The sequence below is a fragment of the Cutaneotrichosporon cavernicola genome, assembly GCF_030864355.1.
Source record: "Cutaneotrichosporon cavernicola HIS019 DNA, chromosome: 2".
NCBI lineage: Eukaryota > Fungi > Basidiomycota > Tremellomycetes > Trichosporonales > Trichosporonaceae > Cutaneotrichosporon > Cutaneotrichosporon cavernicola.
The window spans coordinates 1,438,204-1,454,701 of NC_083394.1; the positions used below are offsets into that span (position 1 = coordinate 1,438,204).

At 60.8% G+C, this 16,498-nt stretch overlaps 3 protein-coding genes across 3 annotated transcripts; 2 read left to right on the forward strand and 1 right to left on the reverse strand.

The window, feature by feature from the left end:
- Positions 1-63: 63 nt before the first annotated feature.
- Positions 64-3,203, forward strand: CcaverHIS019_0205660 (uncharacterized protein; the record flags this gene model as incomplete). Its single annotated transcript, XM_060597592.1, has 4 exons — positions 64-501; positions 533-1,706; positions 1,743-1,826; positions 1,861-3,203. 4 exons carry the CDS (start codon positions 64-66, stop codon positions 3,201-3,203), a joined length of 3,039 nt encoding a protein of 1,012 aa, XP_060454470.1.
- Positions 3,204-3,339: 136 nt separating this feature from the next.
- TRA1 (uncharacterized protein) lies at positions 3,340-14,621 on the reverse strand (the record flags this gene model as incomplete). The annotated part of the gene is made up of 3 exons (XM_060597593.1): positions 3,340-3,782; positions 3,823-13,900; positions 13,938-14,621. The coding sequence occupies 3 exons, from the start codon at positions 14,619-14,621 to the stop codon at positions 3,340-3,342; spliced, it is 11,205 nt and encodes a 3,734-aa protein (XP_060454471.1).
- Positions 14,622-15,368: 747 nt separating this feature from the next.
- On the forward strand, positions 15,369-16,498 carry oca3 (uncharacterized protein; the record flags this gene model as incomplete). Its single annotated transcript, XM_060597594.1, has 5 exons — positions 15,369-15,486; positions 15,519-15,583; positions 15,615-15,994; positions 16,186-16,294; positions 16,328-16,498. The coding sequence occupies 5 exons, from the start codon at positions 15,369-15,371 to the stop codon at positions 16,496-16,498; spliced, it is 843 nt and encodes a 280-aa protein (XP_060454472.1).

The window sequence follows — 16,498 nt, forward strand, 5'->3', positions numbered from 1 at the left end:
GACTATCGATTGATGATCGCCAGTTGAGGCTTGTCGCATCACAACTATCTTGACATCATCATCATGGAGGCAAAGCCCGGCCTTTTCTCCGGGCTCAGCTTGCGCCGCCCCACACCGACGGGGACGATTGCGCATCCGCTCCTCGGTGCGACCTCGCCCGAGTCGGACGGCGAGCGCGAGCTCAAGGAACTGCCATACAAGCCGCGGCAGAGAGCACCTTCCCCAGCGAGTCCAGGGCGCGTTGCCAACGACTCGTCCTCTGCCCAGCTACAGCCAGCGCCGCCTGCGATTACGACGAGCACAGTGGCGTCCTTCGCCCCAGAAGAAGCTGGCGCAGCGGGCCGGTTACAGCTCCAGAGCCTCAAGGCGGCCGCACAACGGATTGGCCTGAGCAACGGGAGCATGGGCATGGGCATGGTCGACTCGATATTTGAGAAGGGCTCGCGGGCGCGCGCCGACGGCGACTGGGCCGACCTCCTCAAGGCCCTCACCACTGGCAAGGTGAGCTGTACGACGGTAGCGCTGACAATAGGCTATCATCCTCCTGCCTTCCTCGCCGGCGTCCAGTTTGCCCATGACGCCGCAGACGCTGCGTGACCACATCGCATTCCTCTCGCCCGCACTCCCTACCCCATCAGGGCCTGCTAGCGTGCTCGTCACCCTCTCCGGCCTCGTGGGCTCGCTGCAGAGCGGGACTGTGACCTTTGAGAGCTGCGTCCCACCAGATTCATCGCTCCTCCACGCCCTCCGCAACGAGGACCATCGGGCTGGCGTCCTCAGCCGGCTGCGCCCAACCCACCTCGCCGCTCCTCCTCTCCCCTCCCTCCCCTCACCCTATCCGCCCTTCACCCTCGCGCCCGAGAGCACGTCCCTGTCGTTCCCGCCCCTTGGGCGGGGTGCGCCCGAGAAGCGCCCTGATCCACGCCGATACCCTTTCATGTCGCTGTTTGGGAGTAGCCCGTCAACTCCCCGGACCACCGGTGCCCTCACTCCGGACAGGCCAGCGAGTCCCAACGCAAGCGGTCGGACCTCGCCAAGACCCAGCGTGATGAGCCTCGAGGACGAACATGGCGAAGGGTACTCTGTGGCTGCGTACGTCGTCGACCGCGGGATTCGGTACACCGAGGTTCACAAGGCGCTCGTCAAGGCCGTCCGTGGCGTCGTGCGTGCCGAACTCGAGGGTTTACCGGACCGCGTGGTTGACAAGGTCCTCCGCTTCGTCACGGGCTCCGTGTGTCCCGTCTCCGGCGGAGTAGATGGTGCCCTCCTCAAGGCACACCACCTCGGCCTGGGAGCCGGGGACAGTGACGTGCCCCTGGATTTCTCTAATTCAACTGTCGCGGGCGAGAGGTCGCAGGACTTCATGGAGGGCGTTTACGACGACCTCGTGCAACACTTCCGTGCCGAGGGCCCAAAGAAGTGGGAGAATGACGAGGACGCACACGAGGGGTATATCGAGGACGAGGCCGGCGACGGGACGGAGCGCATCGAGGCCCTCGTGTGCCGCCTTTTGCACAACCGCATCTTCTCGCCTCTGAACAGCGACGACGCGAGACACGATGAAGCGCTGGCCAGCCGCATCGCTGCGCTCAACATGCTCGACCTCTCTCTCGATCACCTGGGGCTGATCACTCGTCCTCCAGGCGAGACTGATAAGGGCGCCCTCGGGCGTGGCCTCGCCGCCCTTGTGGACGATGTTGGAGGCGGTTAGCTTATGCTGGTTAAGACGAAGCTGACGACAGAACTGCAGAAGCTGTCGCGGGCCGACTGCCTCACGCCCAAGGATAAGGTCGATGTGCTCGTCAACGCCCACAAGATTGCCGTCGGTTAGCTTGAAGTGAGAATTGAAGCTCACGCCAGATGGCTTGGCGCTCCTGCCGCCCATCCAGCTACGGCCAGAGGGCGAGCCTTACATCCCCGAAGGCTTGGACGCGATCAACGAGGTAGAGCCTCTTGCATCGCGCCTTTCAGATCCAGACGATGACGGGACGGAGTTGGCTGAGGCTGGGACTCCGGGAGCTCCGACGCGGGAGACCGCCAAGAAGGACGGATATGACTCGGATGAGAAAGCGGTCGATTCGGCGGAGGACGTCAATGCAGATGCCACGGACGAGAAGGTCGCTGTCGCGGAACCCGAGAAGAAGACCCCACCTGCGACATCTGGCGCCGACCTCATCCTCCCTCTTATAATCTTCGCCGTCGTCAAGGCCAACCCGGCCCAGCTCGCCTCCCAACTGATGTATCTGCGTCGGTACCGCTCGGCCATCTGCCTCGCTGGCGAGGCATCCTACGCCATTGTGAACTTGACCGCCGTCGTCGAGTTCCTTGAGCACGTGCAACTCTCTGAGCTGGGCCTGGAGAGCACCGAGCGTGTGATGAGCGTTGCGGACCTAGCCCCAATCTCGTTGGGAGACATGGACGATGCGAGCATATCCTCCGCGAGCAGCCGGATCAAGGGCCGCCTTCTCCCCGACATCGCCGGGTCTGCAGCGGACGGGGCGACACGTGTCCTAGGCGCCGTGGAGGGCGGGATCTCTGTCTTGCGCGGACTCATGGCTGCGCAGGAGGAGGAGAAACCGCAAGGCCGACCCCGACAGAGCTCGACCTTCTCCCTCGCCTCGGTGACCGCCAGCGTGGCGAATATCGCCGCGGCGGCGTCCACGGCTGCGGCACGCACGCGATCGCGCGCGTCAAGCGAGGTCGGGCAGGTCGGGCGCGAGCTCCTCGAGGTTCCGCCTGGTACACTCAGTGATGAGGAGGTGCACGACGGCGTGCGCGTCACGTCGCCGATCGAGGAGGAGGAGGAGGAACGGGATGGGCGAGCCCGATCAATCGTGAGCGTCAGCAGCATGATGCGCGACACATCGCGTGAAAGGGTGCGCGAGGGCGTCGGCGCGCGCCTCTCCTCCCTTGGCGCGCGACTTGCTGAGGGTGGTCCCACGCCCACGCCGACACCGATGTCCTCTGAGAAACCTGCGAGCTCCGTTGTGCCGCCTGGGGCGGGTAAGGACGGTTTCTTTGCGACGCTCTCCAAGCGCCGCCCACCCCGCTCGCCAAGCGGGACGTTGCTTGCCCCAGACGACGGGCCAATCGAGCGCTTCATGACCTGCGAAGTTGGGGATATCCGCCTGAACGAGGTAGGCACATTGCTGCGTGATTACCGCCGGCTGGCGGGGGTGGTGTCGCGTCTGCAGGGACAGTAACCTGGCTGTAACATATATCCATAGAGGATCCATTCTAACACTACAACTACAATAAAGACTACAGTGACCGAAATGAGTTTGGGAATCTGGATGGTGGAGTTGGGAGGGGAAACTCTGCGTCTCGAGGGCAGCTCGCTCAGAACCAGCACTGGAACTGCTCGCTCATGCTCGCCAAGAGCGTCGGCGCGGTCGCCTGACTGATGAGCGTGACCATGGCGTGGTTGATGACGGGGCCGCCCGTGTTCTTTGCATCCTTGGGCATATCTGCAATGTGGCCCATGAGCTCGGCACGCTTGATAAACTGGTCGACGTTCTTGTACACGTGCGCGGTGAGGGGCACGTCGCTGTGCTTGTCCTTGTTGTACGTGTTCTGCCACGTGAGGATCTCGTCGCGGATGAACAGGTGTAATGTGCTGGCCAGGTCGAACTCGGGGAGCGTGAGCGAGTGGGCAATGGCGGTCGCGGCAGAGGTCACGAGGCCCTCGACGCCAACCCGGGTGATGAAGTCCTGCATGTTGGGCGTGAGGCGGAACGGCACGGCCTCGGACGAGTGGAAGAGCGGCTGGCCGTTGACGAAGGCTGAGGTCAGTAATGAACACCAAACATGGTTGAGACTCACATGGCAGCATCTCCGTCATGTACATCTGGCCAGTCTTGCGCGAGATGTGGAAACGGCTCGGCGCGCGGTTGTTGAGGCAGCACACATAGGTTAAGAAGGCGGTCGCGGCGGTCTGCATGGCAAACTGCTTGCGCATGAGCCACAGGCTCTCCGAATCGGCCATGTTGCGGATCATGTAGTTGGTGAGCACCGTCTCGGGTAACATCTTGGCCTGGATCTCCTCGATGATCTCCATCTTGAGCGCGATGAAGCGGTGGTCGGTACGCGGGATGGCCGGATCGTGCAGCTGTCTCTGCCGGTCACAGAACCGGAGGATCGTGTCCTCGCGCTTCATGCCGTGCTTGAACGCGTAGTCGTCGTAGATCTCCTGCATGGACACGTACGACGCGTCGTTCTGGATGAGGCGGAGCTGCGTGCCAAGTGCGATAGCTGTCGGGAGGTGAAACTGGAGGTTGCGGCGGCGGCTCTCTTTGCGCTTCCGCAGGACACAGTTCATGATCCGGAAGAGCTGGACGAGCCGCTCCTCGCGTCGGCAGTGTCGAGCCGCGGGCATCTGGACGTTGAACGTGTACGGCGTGCCGTTGTGTCCAATCATCGTGATGCGGCGGAAGCAGAAGCCGAAGCCACGGCACATCTCAGCCTGTGGGTGGAAGCGTGCGATGCGGATCAGCTCGTCCGACTGGTCGATGTGCTGGACGTATTGGCCTGGCACCTCAACCTCCTCAAACTTGGTGTAGTGGAAGTCGGTCAAGTTGATACCGGAAGAGTCGAGCGGGCTGAAGCGCGGACGCGAGTCGATGGCCTTCTCGTAGTAGTCGCGCCAGAACTGTAAGCGTGTAATGTACTCGCGCATGTTGGGCTGGTTGGAGATGAAGTCGCGCTCGACGCACACGCGAAGCTCGGGCGTGAGGTTGTTTGCGAACCTCTTAAGGTTTTCACGCGTGTTCTGCGGCAGCTCAGCGTCCTCGCTGAGGAATGCACCACGACTGCTCCACTGCGCCATCGCGTCGTTGAGCAACGCCGAGAAGAAGCGGTAGATGTCCTCCTCAGACGACGGCTTGGCGCGGTAGCCGATTTGGTCGACCATCTTCTCCATCGATAGCGCGAGGAGCGGTACGCCCGTCTTGAGGTGGTTGATAATGTCGTCGACCATCTCCCACGGTTGACGCGGCTGACGTGGACCAGGAGCGGCGGGTGGCGCCATCGCGCCGTTCGGGTTCGGGGTGCCGTTCGACGCGGGTGTCGAGCCGTCCTCCTTCTTCTCCTCGTCCTTGACCTCGGCCTTGACCTCGACGCCCTCCTCCTTCTTGGCCTCGGAGCCGCCCACGGCTGCCGTCTTGGCGGCAGCCTCGCGCTTGGCGAGCATGGCACGGTGCTGCGCGACGGCCTGGCTCTTCTTGACACTTGAGAAGTCGTCGCGCGTGACGCGGAGGTTGTAGAACAGTGCCTGCGGGAAATTCTTGGCGATGTGCATGAGGAGCAACCGTGCGATCTGGCCCTCGCGATGCGACAGTGATAACAGTAATTGCGGGATAAGAGTGATCCAGTACCAGATGACGAGATCGCCTTTGTACGCTTCAAACGCCTTGGCGATCGTGTTCTTGCTGTCATCCAAGCCTAAGAGCCACAGCACGCGGAGGAGCAGCGCGCGTGACTTGTGCGAGTTGTACAGGCCTGCCGCCTGCAAGTAGCACGAGACAGCAGATGAGGCGCGCAGTGCGCGGTCCGTCGCCCACGACTCGGCCCACTCCTGGTCAGTCATCATCTTCTCGCCAGGCCCAGGCGGCGGCTTGCTGTCTGGTGGCGGCGACTCGGGCTGCTGGCGGTACATCTTCTCGTTGAACTTGCCCCACTCGGCCCACGCCTTGGGAAGGTTGTAGTCCATCTGGACGGCGTGGGCAAACTCGTCGTTGGCATCCGAGTCCTGGCCAAGGCGCGAGATGAACATTCCCTTGAGCGTGAGGAACTCGGCCTTTTGCGGCTGGGCGAAGTACATGAGGTTGGTCGTGCTGATGTTGTCGAGACCTTCGTTGAACTTCTCCGGCTTCTGGAAGTAGCATAGAGCCTGCTCGCGCAGCTTGAGGAACGCCTCCGAGATTTCGATGTTAGGCAGCATGTAGATCTTGTTGAGCGCGGTGCTGCACACCTCAAGCAGCCCGTGCCGACGCGCGACCTCGCCGAAGCGGTTGATCATCCACGCGGTCTCATGGTAGCCGCGATACCCGTGCGTCACACCTTCGGTTGGGGTGATCATGGGCATGTACACCCGCGTGACGGCTTGGAAGACATGCTGGCGCCACGCGAGGAGATCGGACCATACGCTGATGTCGTCCCAGAAGTTGGGCAAGCGGTCGCGCCACGTCTGGAAGATGCTCTTCAACTCCGTGTTGACGCGCTGTTCCAAGGTCTGCGCCGTCGTCATCTGCAGCGAGTCGAACACCTGCGCCGCCTCGCCGAGCTCGACCACCTGCTGGAATAGCTGGAGGAGGGGTAAGTGCGCGCCAGTGATCGAGCCGGGGAGCGTCGTCCACTTGCGGATAGCGACCTGCTGCGCCTCATCGAGGACGCGTAGGAAGTCGTTGGGCGGCTCACGCGAGCCGTGGGCCTTGATGAGTGCGGTGAACGCCTCGAAGATCTTGCGACGCGGCGTCGGCACACCAGCCACCAGCTTGAGGTTGCTCTCGATCATCTCGCGGTCGGTTGATCCCCAGTCGGATAGGCGCCATGCGCACTCGAGCAGCAGGTCGGGGTTCTGGTCCGCTCGCGCGAGTTCGGTGAGAGCCTCCCAGTGCTGCAACTTCTGCGCCGCGAGGATCCAGTGGTCCTCCCACAGGCAGAACTCGTCCTCGGTGAACGGCAGCGAGGAGTGGCGTACCTTGGTCATTGTATGCTCGTACATCTCCATCGCCTGCGGCCAGCGACCGTTCTGTTCGAGGATGAGCGCCGCAGATGTCTCAGGGTAGACGTAACGGGTGCGCGCATTGCCGTAGAACATGTCGTCCTCATGCAACTCGGCGTACAGCTCGCCCAGCGCGGCCGCGCAGCTCTCGCGCAAGTTGTCCGTGCCCTTGTACGCGTCGGCGAGATTGTTGAGGATCTCGAAACCAGCGTACCACGCGTTGAAGGTCTTGGAGAGGTACTTGACGAGCAGGGGTGGCATGGTAATGGGCGGCTTGCAATACATGAAAGCCTCCAGGTGCGTCTGGATGATATTCGGCTTGAGGTCCGCCTGCTTGTGATGGTACTCCTTGCTGAGGAGCTTGGATATGTACGGAGTGAAAGCCGTCTGCTGCGAGCGCGACAGCGAGCTCCATACGCGCGGGAAAATGGCGACAAATAGGCGGTGGCACACCATCTGGTCGACGTGGACAAGGCTGCGCAGCTGGTGGATTACGTCGCCGTAGCGCCAGTTCTTGTTCGTCAGGACGTTGTTCTCACCAATGGAGGGAAGGGGCGCGTTGAAGACGTCGTTCGCGAGGTCGGCGGCGCCGAGCAGAAGGCTGAGCATCTGCGGCATCCAGTAGCTGTCAGCCAGTGTCTCCCAGCTCTGCAACGAGTACAGGTACTCGAGGCGGGCGTCGAGGGCGCGAGGCAGCGTCTGCTCGAGCTTATCGAGGAACTTGGCCCGCTGCGCGGCGTCCTTGGACCGCGTGCCGAGCAAAAAGGCGGGCTCTAAGCGATGTGTAATGTCTGTACCAATGAGCTCAGGCAGCTCGTATACCTCAAAGATGAGGTCGAGGTACTGCTTGAAGAGCCCATCGTCACGGTGCTCGAACGATGTCATGCGCAAGAGCAGCAAAGACTTGTCCTTGACTACGATCGGTCCATCAATGTCCTTGACGACCCACTGGCGCACAAGGTCGAGCAGGTACCGGCACAGAGTGAGGTTGGTACTCTTGTCGATAAGTGCGCCTAAGATGTTGACGAGGTACCTTCGGTGCTCTTTGAGGTCCGCGACGCGGTCACGTAGCATGTCAAGGACAGAGATGATGAGGCGGTAGCTCGGGTCGGGACCATTCGTGCTCGTGTGCACCTTGACAAGGTTACTCAGCACCCGGAGTAAGCCGGACGCGATGGTCTCGTTGTGCAGCTGCTTCGGCTGCACCTTGAGCCAGCATTTGAGGAGGAAGATGGTGCCCGGTAGCTCGGTTGTCGAACGCAGACTGGCCTGCAGGCCGTTGTTGACGGTTGCTGATACGAACTTGAGCAGCTTCTGGCCGTCGTCCTCGCTGTCGGCCACCTCCTCATCGGGCAGCTCGAGGAACATGCGCTCCGTGAGGGGCCGGACGACTTCATGAAGGGTTGGGTCATCGTACACCCAAACCTTCTCCAGCAGCTTTCTGAACACGTCGAGCTTGCTGCGAATCCACGCCTGGTCGCGTACCTCGGCGACGGCGGCGATGACTTCGGTAGAGTTGGAGACGGTCGCGATGGTGTGCTCGGTGATGTCCTGCGACATGGTGCGGTTGAAGAAACCGAGCTTGACCGAGACGTTCGGGAGCCCTTTGGGACTGAGGATCTCCTTGAAAAGGTCGAGCGCGCGCTTGCTGAGGCCACCTCGCGCGACAGGTTCGTTAGATGACGCCACGATCCTGAGGAGGTGGGCGGTGATCAACTCTCGCGTCGGCGCTGGTGTGACCCAGCCGCCTCCGCTTGACGTCGATACAGCAGTCCCGGCGCGGTCCAGGCGCTGACGCTTGACCGGCGAGGCGGCATCCTTGTCGACCTCCATCGCGTCTGCGGACTCCTCGCGGCTTGACTCCTCCTTGAGCTGCATGCGCTTGCGCTCCCAGTTGAAGATGAGCTCGATCACGTCGACCGTGAGCTTCTTCATCTCCGCCGTGGCGGCCTGCACAAACCCGAGCTTCTGTAACGACATGGCAATGTGCGGCACGTAGAGGTCGCGGTAGTCGTAGAAAAGGTCGGGGTGGTTGACGAGCAACTCGCACACGACGACCAAGGTGCCAGTCGCATGACCCTCCTCGACCAGCACCGTCTTGACCTTCTGTGCCCAGTCCGGGATGGTGCCGGGCTGTGGTGGGTCGCGGATGGGAAGGCAGCCGGCAAGGGTGTCGATTGCTTGGCGGAAGAGAGCCTTACTCTCGTTGTCCTTGAGGCGCAGTAAACCGGTCCAGGTGAGGCGAACAAACTTGACGGGCGTTTCGTACGTCGCCATGAACGAGGCTGTGAGGACGTACGCCATCAACTTGACCGTGGGCTCGAGAAGATTGATACCCATCCATGCTAACTTGAACACCTCCTTGCGCGTCTCGACCACCTTCGGCCCGGCGTGTTTGACCAAAAGCGTCGTGAGCGCAAAGATCTCAATGAGCAGCGTGTCCTCGCGCTGCTTGGCGGTGGGCGTCGCTGACAGGGGCCGCCACATGCTGTCGGCGATCTTCTGCACGAAGCCAGGCGTGATGAGCGACCCGTCGTTCTCGTCGTCATCAAAGTATACACGGAGGGTCGGGTTAACGACGAGACGCAGCGCGTTCGTCTTGAATGCCCAAGTCACCACCGATTCGTCGGGGTACAACGTCATGAAGTACTCGATGACCTCACGGCGGTACTCGAGGGATTGCTGGAGAGCGACGCGCTGGTAAAGGAAGAAGGCAACGTGGGATCGGTCGAACGAGGAGCGAATCTCGTACGCCTCGACAACGTGGAACAGGAGCGGGATGTGGTTCTGGTGGCCAAGGCGGGTCATGAACATCTCAAGGATGAGCGGCGGGATCGTCTGGTAGTGAACGTTCGACATGTCGTTCTTTGGGTCTCTTGACCGCAGCACGATCGACCGCCACACGCCAACGATTGCCTCCATGACCGACTCGTGCTCCGAGAGCCACGATGGCGAGGTCTTGGACAGCTCGCGGATGATGTGTAAGCCAGGGAGCACTAGGTCGAACTGCTCAGGGTTAGCGAACGTGAGCTGGCAGATTGCCTCGGCGCGCTCCGAGAGCTCGTTGACAAGCTGTGGTGCAAAGCCAGACTGGATGACGTTGCGGTACGTCCACATCATTCGGGGATTCCGGATGTTCTCGAGGAGGTTGGCCGCACCCTCGGCGTGGTACCGGTCAAGGTAGCGTGCGATGTTCTCGGTGAAGGGACCTGGCGCGGATTGGTGCAACTGGGCCTCGACGTCAACAACCTGGGTCGTGAGTTGCTTGAGGTACTGCACAGCTGTCGCGGGGAGGAGGCGGAAGATGTTGACGAGGCGAGTCATACGCGAGATGTCCGGGTTGTCGTCGAGCGGCCCACCGGCAGCCTTCTGCAGCATCTGCTGGTCGGCGAGCGTCGTGAAGTGGTCCAGGAGCTTGACACCGATCTCGACCTTGAAGTAGTTGGTGAGAAGCTCGAGGAAGCGCGCCAATCCTTCAAGACCAGATACGCTTAAGCGCTTAGCGTCTGCCAAGTTGACTAGGATCGGACGCAAACCCGACTGCAACACCTCCTTCTGGAGCTTGTTCTGCTGGTGAATAACGTCGCGGAGGCCTTCATGTGCGACGTCAACGATCTCGGGCTGGGACGAATACACGTGCTTGAAGTAGACCGAGATGATTCGCTGGCGGATAAGAACGAGGTTCTGCTTGTCGTTGAACTCCTGGCAGTTCATCGTCGAGCGGAGCATACGCAAGCAAGCGATGCGCAGTTCCTTCAACCAGAAATTCTGCTTGTGGCTCGCCGGCTCGCCGCGTTTGTTCGGGATCAAGTTGGAGTCGTCGACGTCGGCCAAGGCCAGAACTTCTTGCACAAGTCGTATGAACTCGTCATTGATCTTGGGCACGGACGGCCGCAAGTCGAGAAGATACGTCACGCAGTCGATGTTGCCGACCTGCATCGCAAACGAAGACAGCGCACGCAACGGCTTGGAAAAGATAGGACCTGTGTTGGCGTCTAGCAACACCACGCGCGTAAAGTCGCCGATGACCGTTGAGATAGGCTGGTCGAGCACCTCTGCTAGCAAGGCAATGCACGACTGGGTCGCCTCTCGTGCCAGCTTGCTCTGGCTGTTGAGTTCGCGGACCAGGATCTCGGTGAGACGGTCACGCTTCTGCTTGACCTGGCCGTCCTCCTGCGACTGGCAGTAGCGGATGAGGTACTTGATGAGGTCGATGATCTTCTGGACCGAGTTTGGTGGGTCGCGTGGCGCGTCGCGAAGTGCGAACATGAGTACGCGCACAAACTCACACTCCATCTCGAGGATGTAACGTCGGCTGAGCTCGGCCCGGCGCACGAAAACGTCCAGAGCAGTCACGCCGGCCATCTTGCGGTTCCAGTCCTCGTCCTGGCAGAGGCTTGTGAAGCGACGCACGAACGCGCCGACGAAACGATCGATGATCTTCGACTTCTCCGGCTTTGACGCTACGTCAGGCGCCAGCACGAGTTCCTTGAAGTCACCAATGATCAACGTGAGGATCTCAGCGACGTCCTCGCGGCTCTTGCCGATCGAGTTGGCCATGGTGCTGGCTATGGCGTCCGTGAGCGCCAGAGTGAGGGGGAGCGGACGGCTCTTGGGCGAGAGGTCGGGTAACCTGGGTACCTGGTGAACCTCCTCGGTACGCTTGACCTCGGTGAAGAAGACGCGCTTGCAGAGGTCGCGGACAAACTCGGTCGCCTTGGGCCCAAGAGCTGGGTGATGACAGGCGACGAAGAGCGCGCTGACCGTCTTGGCGAAGACGGGTGACGCATCCGGCTCCTGCTTCTCCTGATGCAATCGGGTCATGGCCGACAGCATGAGGGCGTCCAATCCGTCGACCTCGCACACAGCCAGGTTGTCCGACATGGCCTGGTCGGCTGCGTCGATCAGAGGCGCCAGCGGGAATGTGGAGCGCTTGCCCTCGAACGAGACTGGCGCGGTGAGGCCGTTGGCATCCTCGCGGTAGTCGAGGAGGTTCTCCACGTCGGAGAAGCGTCGGTTGCGCCCGCCAAGCTTGCCGAGGATCTTGACCGCCGCGTGCGAGTGCTGGCGGTTGGCAGGGATGGGCTTGAGGAGCTTATGCAATGCGCCCATGAGCTCACGGAACACGGGGTTCATTGTCGGGTCAAGGAAGTCGGCAGTCAAGTTGTCGATACATAGCTCCAAGGTGCGGAGACCTTGGCTGATCAATTCTGGACCGGCCTGCAGGGCATGAACGAGCGGCTTCATCAAGTAGGAGAGGTGCGGCAAGAGGTTGGTGAGACGAACTGGAACGGTGAGGGTCAACTCGACGAAGAGGTCGCGCTGTATTGGGTCCTTGGCGTGATGCAACAAGTAGGACAGGTTGTCGAGCATCTCCTGCAGGATGGGAAGGACTTCCTTGTATAGCTGGTCGAAACGTCCCCCACCGATGGAGCGGAACAAAGCCCTTAAGATCTGGTAATAGACCGTTGGGTCGTCAGCTTTGGGCGCAAGGGCGAACGAGCGCATAATGAGTTTCTGCAGGTGTGGCACCAGCACGACCTCATTGGTGTTGATGTACGTGTTGATGGCGAGGAAGGAGATCTTGAACAATCTGAGGCATAAGCTGGCCTTCTTCTGCGAGTAGCTGCCGACATCGTCGAGGTGCGTCATGAGATGCTTGAGCGTGATGGCGACCAACTGGTGCGAGACCGACTCGTGCGTGATTAATATCTGCAGCACTGAGAAGACGTGGGCGTTTTTCAGAGCCTGCTCGACAAAGAACTCCATGTGCGTCGCCCACACCTCGCGGAACGAGTGAGGATCGAAGAGCAACAGGATCTGCGACAGGAGCTCGATCGCCTCCTTCGGCTCGCGCGGGTCGCGGGTGGTGTCGAAGATGGCGATGCAACGGAGCGCGTGCTCGAAGAATCGGGACAGAAGCTCGCCGTCGGGAGCGGGAACCGGGTTGTCTCCCGATCTTGTGTACGACATGAGGGTGCGGAACGTGTGCAAGAGCGTCTTGAACAGATAGCGCGCCTCCCGACAGAACAATTCCAAAGAGTCATCAGCGTAGGCGACCTGGTTGACCGGCATGGCCCGTTCGATCTCGCGCCAGCCGAACGCCAGCCGCTCGGCCTCAGCGTCGTCGGATAGGTCCGCCATGAGGACGTCTTCTGGGGAGCCCTTCGCGTCCTCGTCCTCGTCGCTGTCCTTGGCGTCCTTGTCGCCGTCCTCCTTGTCGTCGGGCTTTTCCTCCTTAGCGTCCTCGTTGGCCTTGCCTTTGCCCTGGGCCTTGTCGCGGTCAGAAAGAGCCTTGAGCTTGTCGTACGCCTCGGTCATGGCCTGCAGTTTCTCGAGCGAGGCAATGAACATGCTTTTCATTAACGCCTCGCGCTCCTCCGGACTGCCCTTCTGCGCGATCGAGTCGACGATGGTGTTGAGGAGCTTGGCACACATGGTCTGGATCGAGCTGGAGAACGTCGAGTCATTGAGGTTTAATGAGAAGACGTAAACGACACGCTTGAGCTGGGCGATGGGGAGGTCCTGGCGAACGTGGTGGATCAAGTCGGCAACGACTGATGACGCGAGAGGTCGCAGTGCCTCCCTGCTGGACACGCCAGTGCCGACAAGCACGCGCTCCTCCAGCAGCGTGTCGATATAGGGAATAAACGACGCCCGTGAGTCAGCCGTCAGGATGTGACGGGTAGCCACCAGTAACTCCTTGCGAGTGCTGACGTCCTCGGGCGGACAGTCACGCAACAAACGAATGCACGCTTCGGGAAAGACCTCGAGACAGTCCTTGACGTTTGCCTGCGAGCTCCCACGTAAGACGTAGGCGAGGAACGCCATTGTCTTGACCTCGGTCTTGATGAGCTCAGTGTACATCTCGCGGTTGGTGATGCTGGGCGCGACGCCGACAAAGATCTCGCCGCGCTCCTTGGCCTCGAGGTGGGCGAGTCGTTGTGGCTCTGGCTGGATCTTGATGCTCTCCATGACGAGTGGGGACAGGTCGAGCATTGTCGGGCCCATGACCGACTTGTAAGTCTGGAAGATGAGGACAACGGCGATCGGGCACTCGGTGAGTACCTTGGGCGACTGGAGCGCGTGTGAGAGGTGATTATGTGAGGACGTTGGGGGATGAGCGAGTGTCGGAGCATTGGTACCATCGCTGGCGGGTGTGCCGGGATTGACTGAAGCCTGTTTGTCAATTGGATTCAATGCGCCAACAACTCACCTGCTTGCCTCCTGGTGATCCCCACTCCTTCTCTACGACACCCTTGAGGTTGGCGTACATCTGCTTGACGAGGTCCAGGAAGGGCTCGACAAACGGTTCCGCCTGGTCCTTGTGACTCCTGAACCCGTCGATCATAATCTTGATACAGAGTAAGGCATTGTCCTCGTTCTCAACCTTGAGGAGCTTTACCATGAGCTCCAGCACCTTGGCCTCGTACTGTCGGAAGGGTTCCGAGTGCGGTAGGCGCTGGAGGTACGCGAGAAGAGTGTGCCGGAAGCGCTGCTCCGAGTTGTCCTTGGTAAAGACAATACTCTTCTCATCGCCAAGAATCTGTACGAGCGCGGGAATGAATACTCCAAGGTACTTGTCATAGAAGGCAAAGTCTCGGTTACTCTCTGCCGAGTCTCGGAGCTCGCTAGCGATTTCCATGCGGCGACGCATGGGCGTGTTCGGGTCGATGAGCTGTGCGGCGAGCGATTCGCACTCGGGTACCGCCATGGGTCCGGTCGTGGGCGTTTGCGTCGCATTGGTGGGAGCGATGCCGCTCGGGGCCGGTCCAGTGTGGGTCGAGGGACCGGCGCCACCTGATGCTGGCGTCGATGACGCCGACTGTTCGACAGAGGGAGGGCCGCCGGCACCCGCTGTGGATGCCTTGCGCGGCCTCTTTGGCGGAGGCGCAGCCATGGTTGAGGGGGGAATGGGAAGGTGGAGGTGGTCAGGCGCGTGACTGACCACCCGAGCGGCCCATACGAATGGTAGGGGTTAGATTCGCGCGTCGAGCTTGTCGGGGGTCTCGTTGGGGTTGCGAGAGGTGGTAGGGAATGTGTGAAAGGGGTTGGGTGGTGATTGGGATGGTGTGGTTGGGGAAGAGGTATGGGTGAAGGAAAGATGAAGAGAGGATGGATGTTGATATAGTTTATCTAGTCAAAACACGAGCCCAAGCCAAGAAACTGTTCTGAGCGACAAGTTGCCAAAATGGTTCCTACGGTGAGTCTGGATAAGAGTTGCCTCGTACGGTGAGACTCTAGTTGTGAGGGAGCTTAGGGGCGGGGGGGATGAAGTGAGGGGAGGAAGGGGTCAGTTGAGACTTCACCTTGCTCCATAACGCCGCGAAATTTCCCGGTTTACCCTGTCAGGCACCCCACCATCACCACCACGTGGTTGTCGACTGTCGACGTTCAACATTTCCAAGCATACAGCACGTACAACCAGCATCATGGCGAGTGGGAGTCATATGCCTGTATACACAATGGGAAGTTTGGACTGATGAGATTGAACAGACGCCTCAGTGTCTCCCAACAGTGAGGCTCTGTGGATGAGTGGATCAATAGAGCTGCCGCGCCTACCAACGGCCAACCGTACACCCAAAACACGACGATTGACCTCCACATGCCGAATTCTGTCGCCCACTCGTGTCGTCGTCATCACACCATGTCCCAAGCCGACATCGACCAGCTCGCAAGCTGGCGTACTCTTGGCGCCCGCAACTCTCAGCAGGTCGTAGACCTCGCGCCGAAAGTCCTCGCAGCCGGAGGGCTAGGTGACGCAGGTACGTTTCCTTTCCAGCCCAACTGACATTAGAATGGAGTGTACGCGAGCAACTGGCAATTGCAGCACTTGATCTCGGCCAAATCTCGCTCGCCAACGTAAACATCATCTCGCTCAAGTTGACACCAGGCGCAAATTCGCACACTCGAGACTCGCTTTCCCAAGTCGCCGCGCGTCGATATCCTCCTGGGCCTCAAGCTCGAGGCACTCGGGGAGCCTCTCCGCGCCGGCGCAGTGTACAAGCAGCTTCTGATGAAGGACGAGACGAATGTTTCGGCGCGGCAGCGGTTTATTGCCCTGGCACCGAACCGAGAGGAGACGATCACTCGCCTCCTCAAGTACCTCGACATTTTCTATGCCGATCCACAGGGCTGGAGCCTGCTGGCCGAGCTGTATGCTGATGCGGGGGCTTATGCGCAGAGCCTGACGGCACTGGGTCACCTCATGGTGCTGCAGACGTGGGATAGCATGGCGGTTGTGCGGGCGGCCGAGACGGCGTACACTATTGGGTGGGTTGGTCGTGGGGGGGGGAGAGGGAGAAAGGGTGGGGCTGGCGATGGGCTGTGGAGGGAGTGGGTGGGGGAGGGGGGAAAGGGGTGGGGGGTTGAGGGGGGAAATGAGGTTGGGTTGGCCTTGCACGAGGAGAGGCGGTAGGACAGGGGGAGGAGGGTGGACATTGACTTGACGACGCTCACACCAGCGACTACCAGCTGGCGCTCAAATACTTCCTCCGCGCGGTGGAGATGGAGACGCCGCCGACTGGCAATCCCGACGGACACCGTACGCGCGCGTGGTGGGGAGTCCAGATGGTGAGCTGCCATGCGTTTACTAACTGACACCAGTCGAGCCGTCGCTTGCTCGAGTCTACGGCTAAGCGTATCGACAGTGCTGTTCCAGATCGCTCCACGACCAGCCGCGCGCAGCTTGAGAAGCTCAATGCCCTCGCGACTGAACGTATCTTGGCCATCGGTGGGGCGGGGATGCAGGTGCGTCGCGCGGTGCTGGCTGGGTAG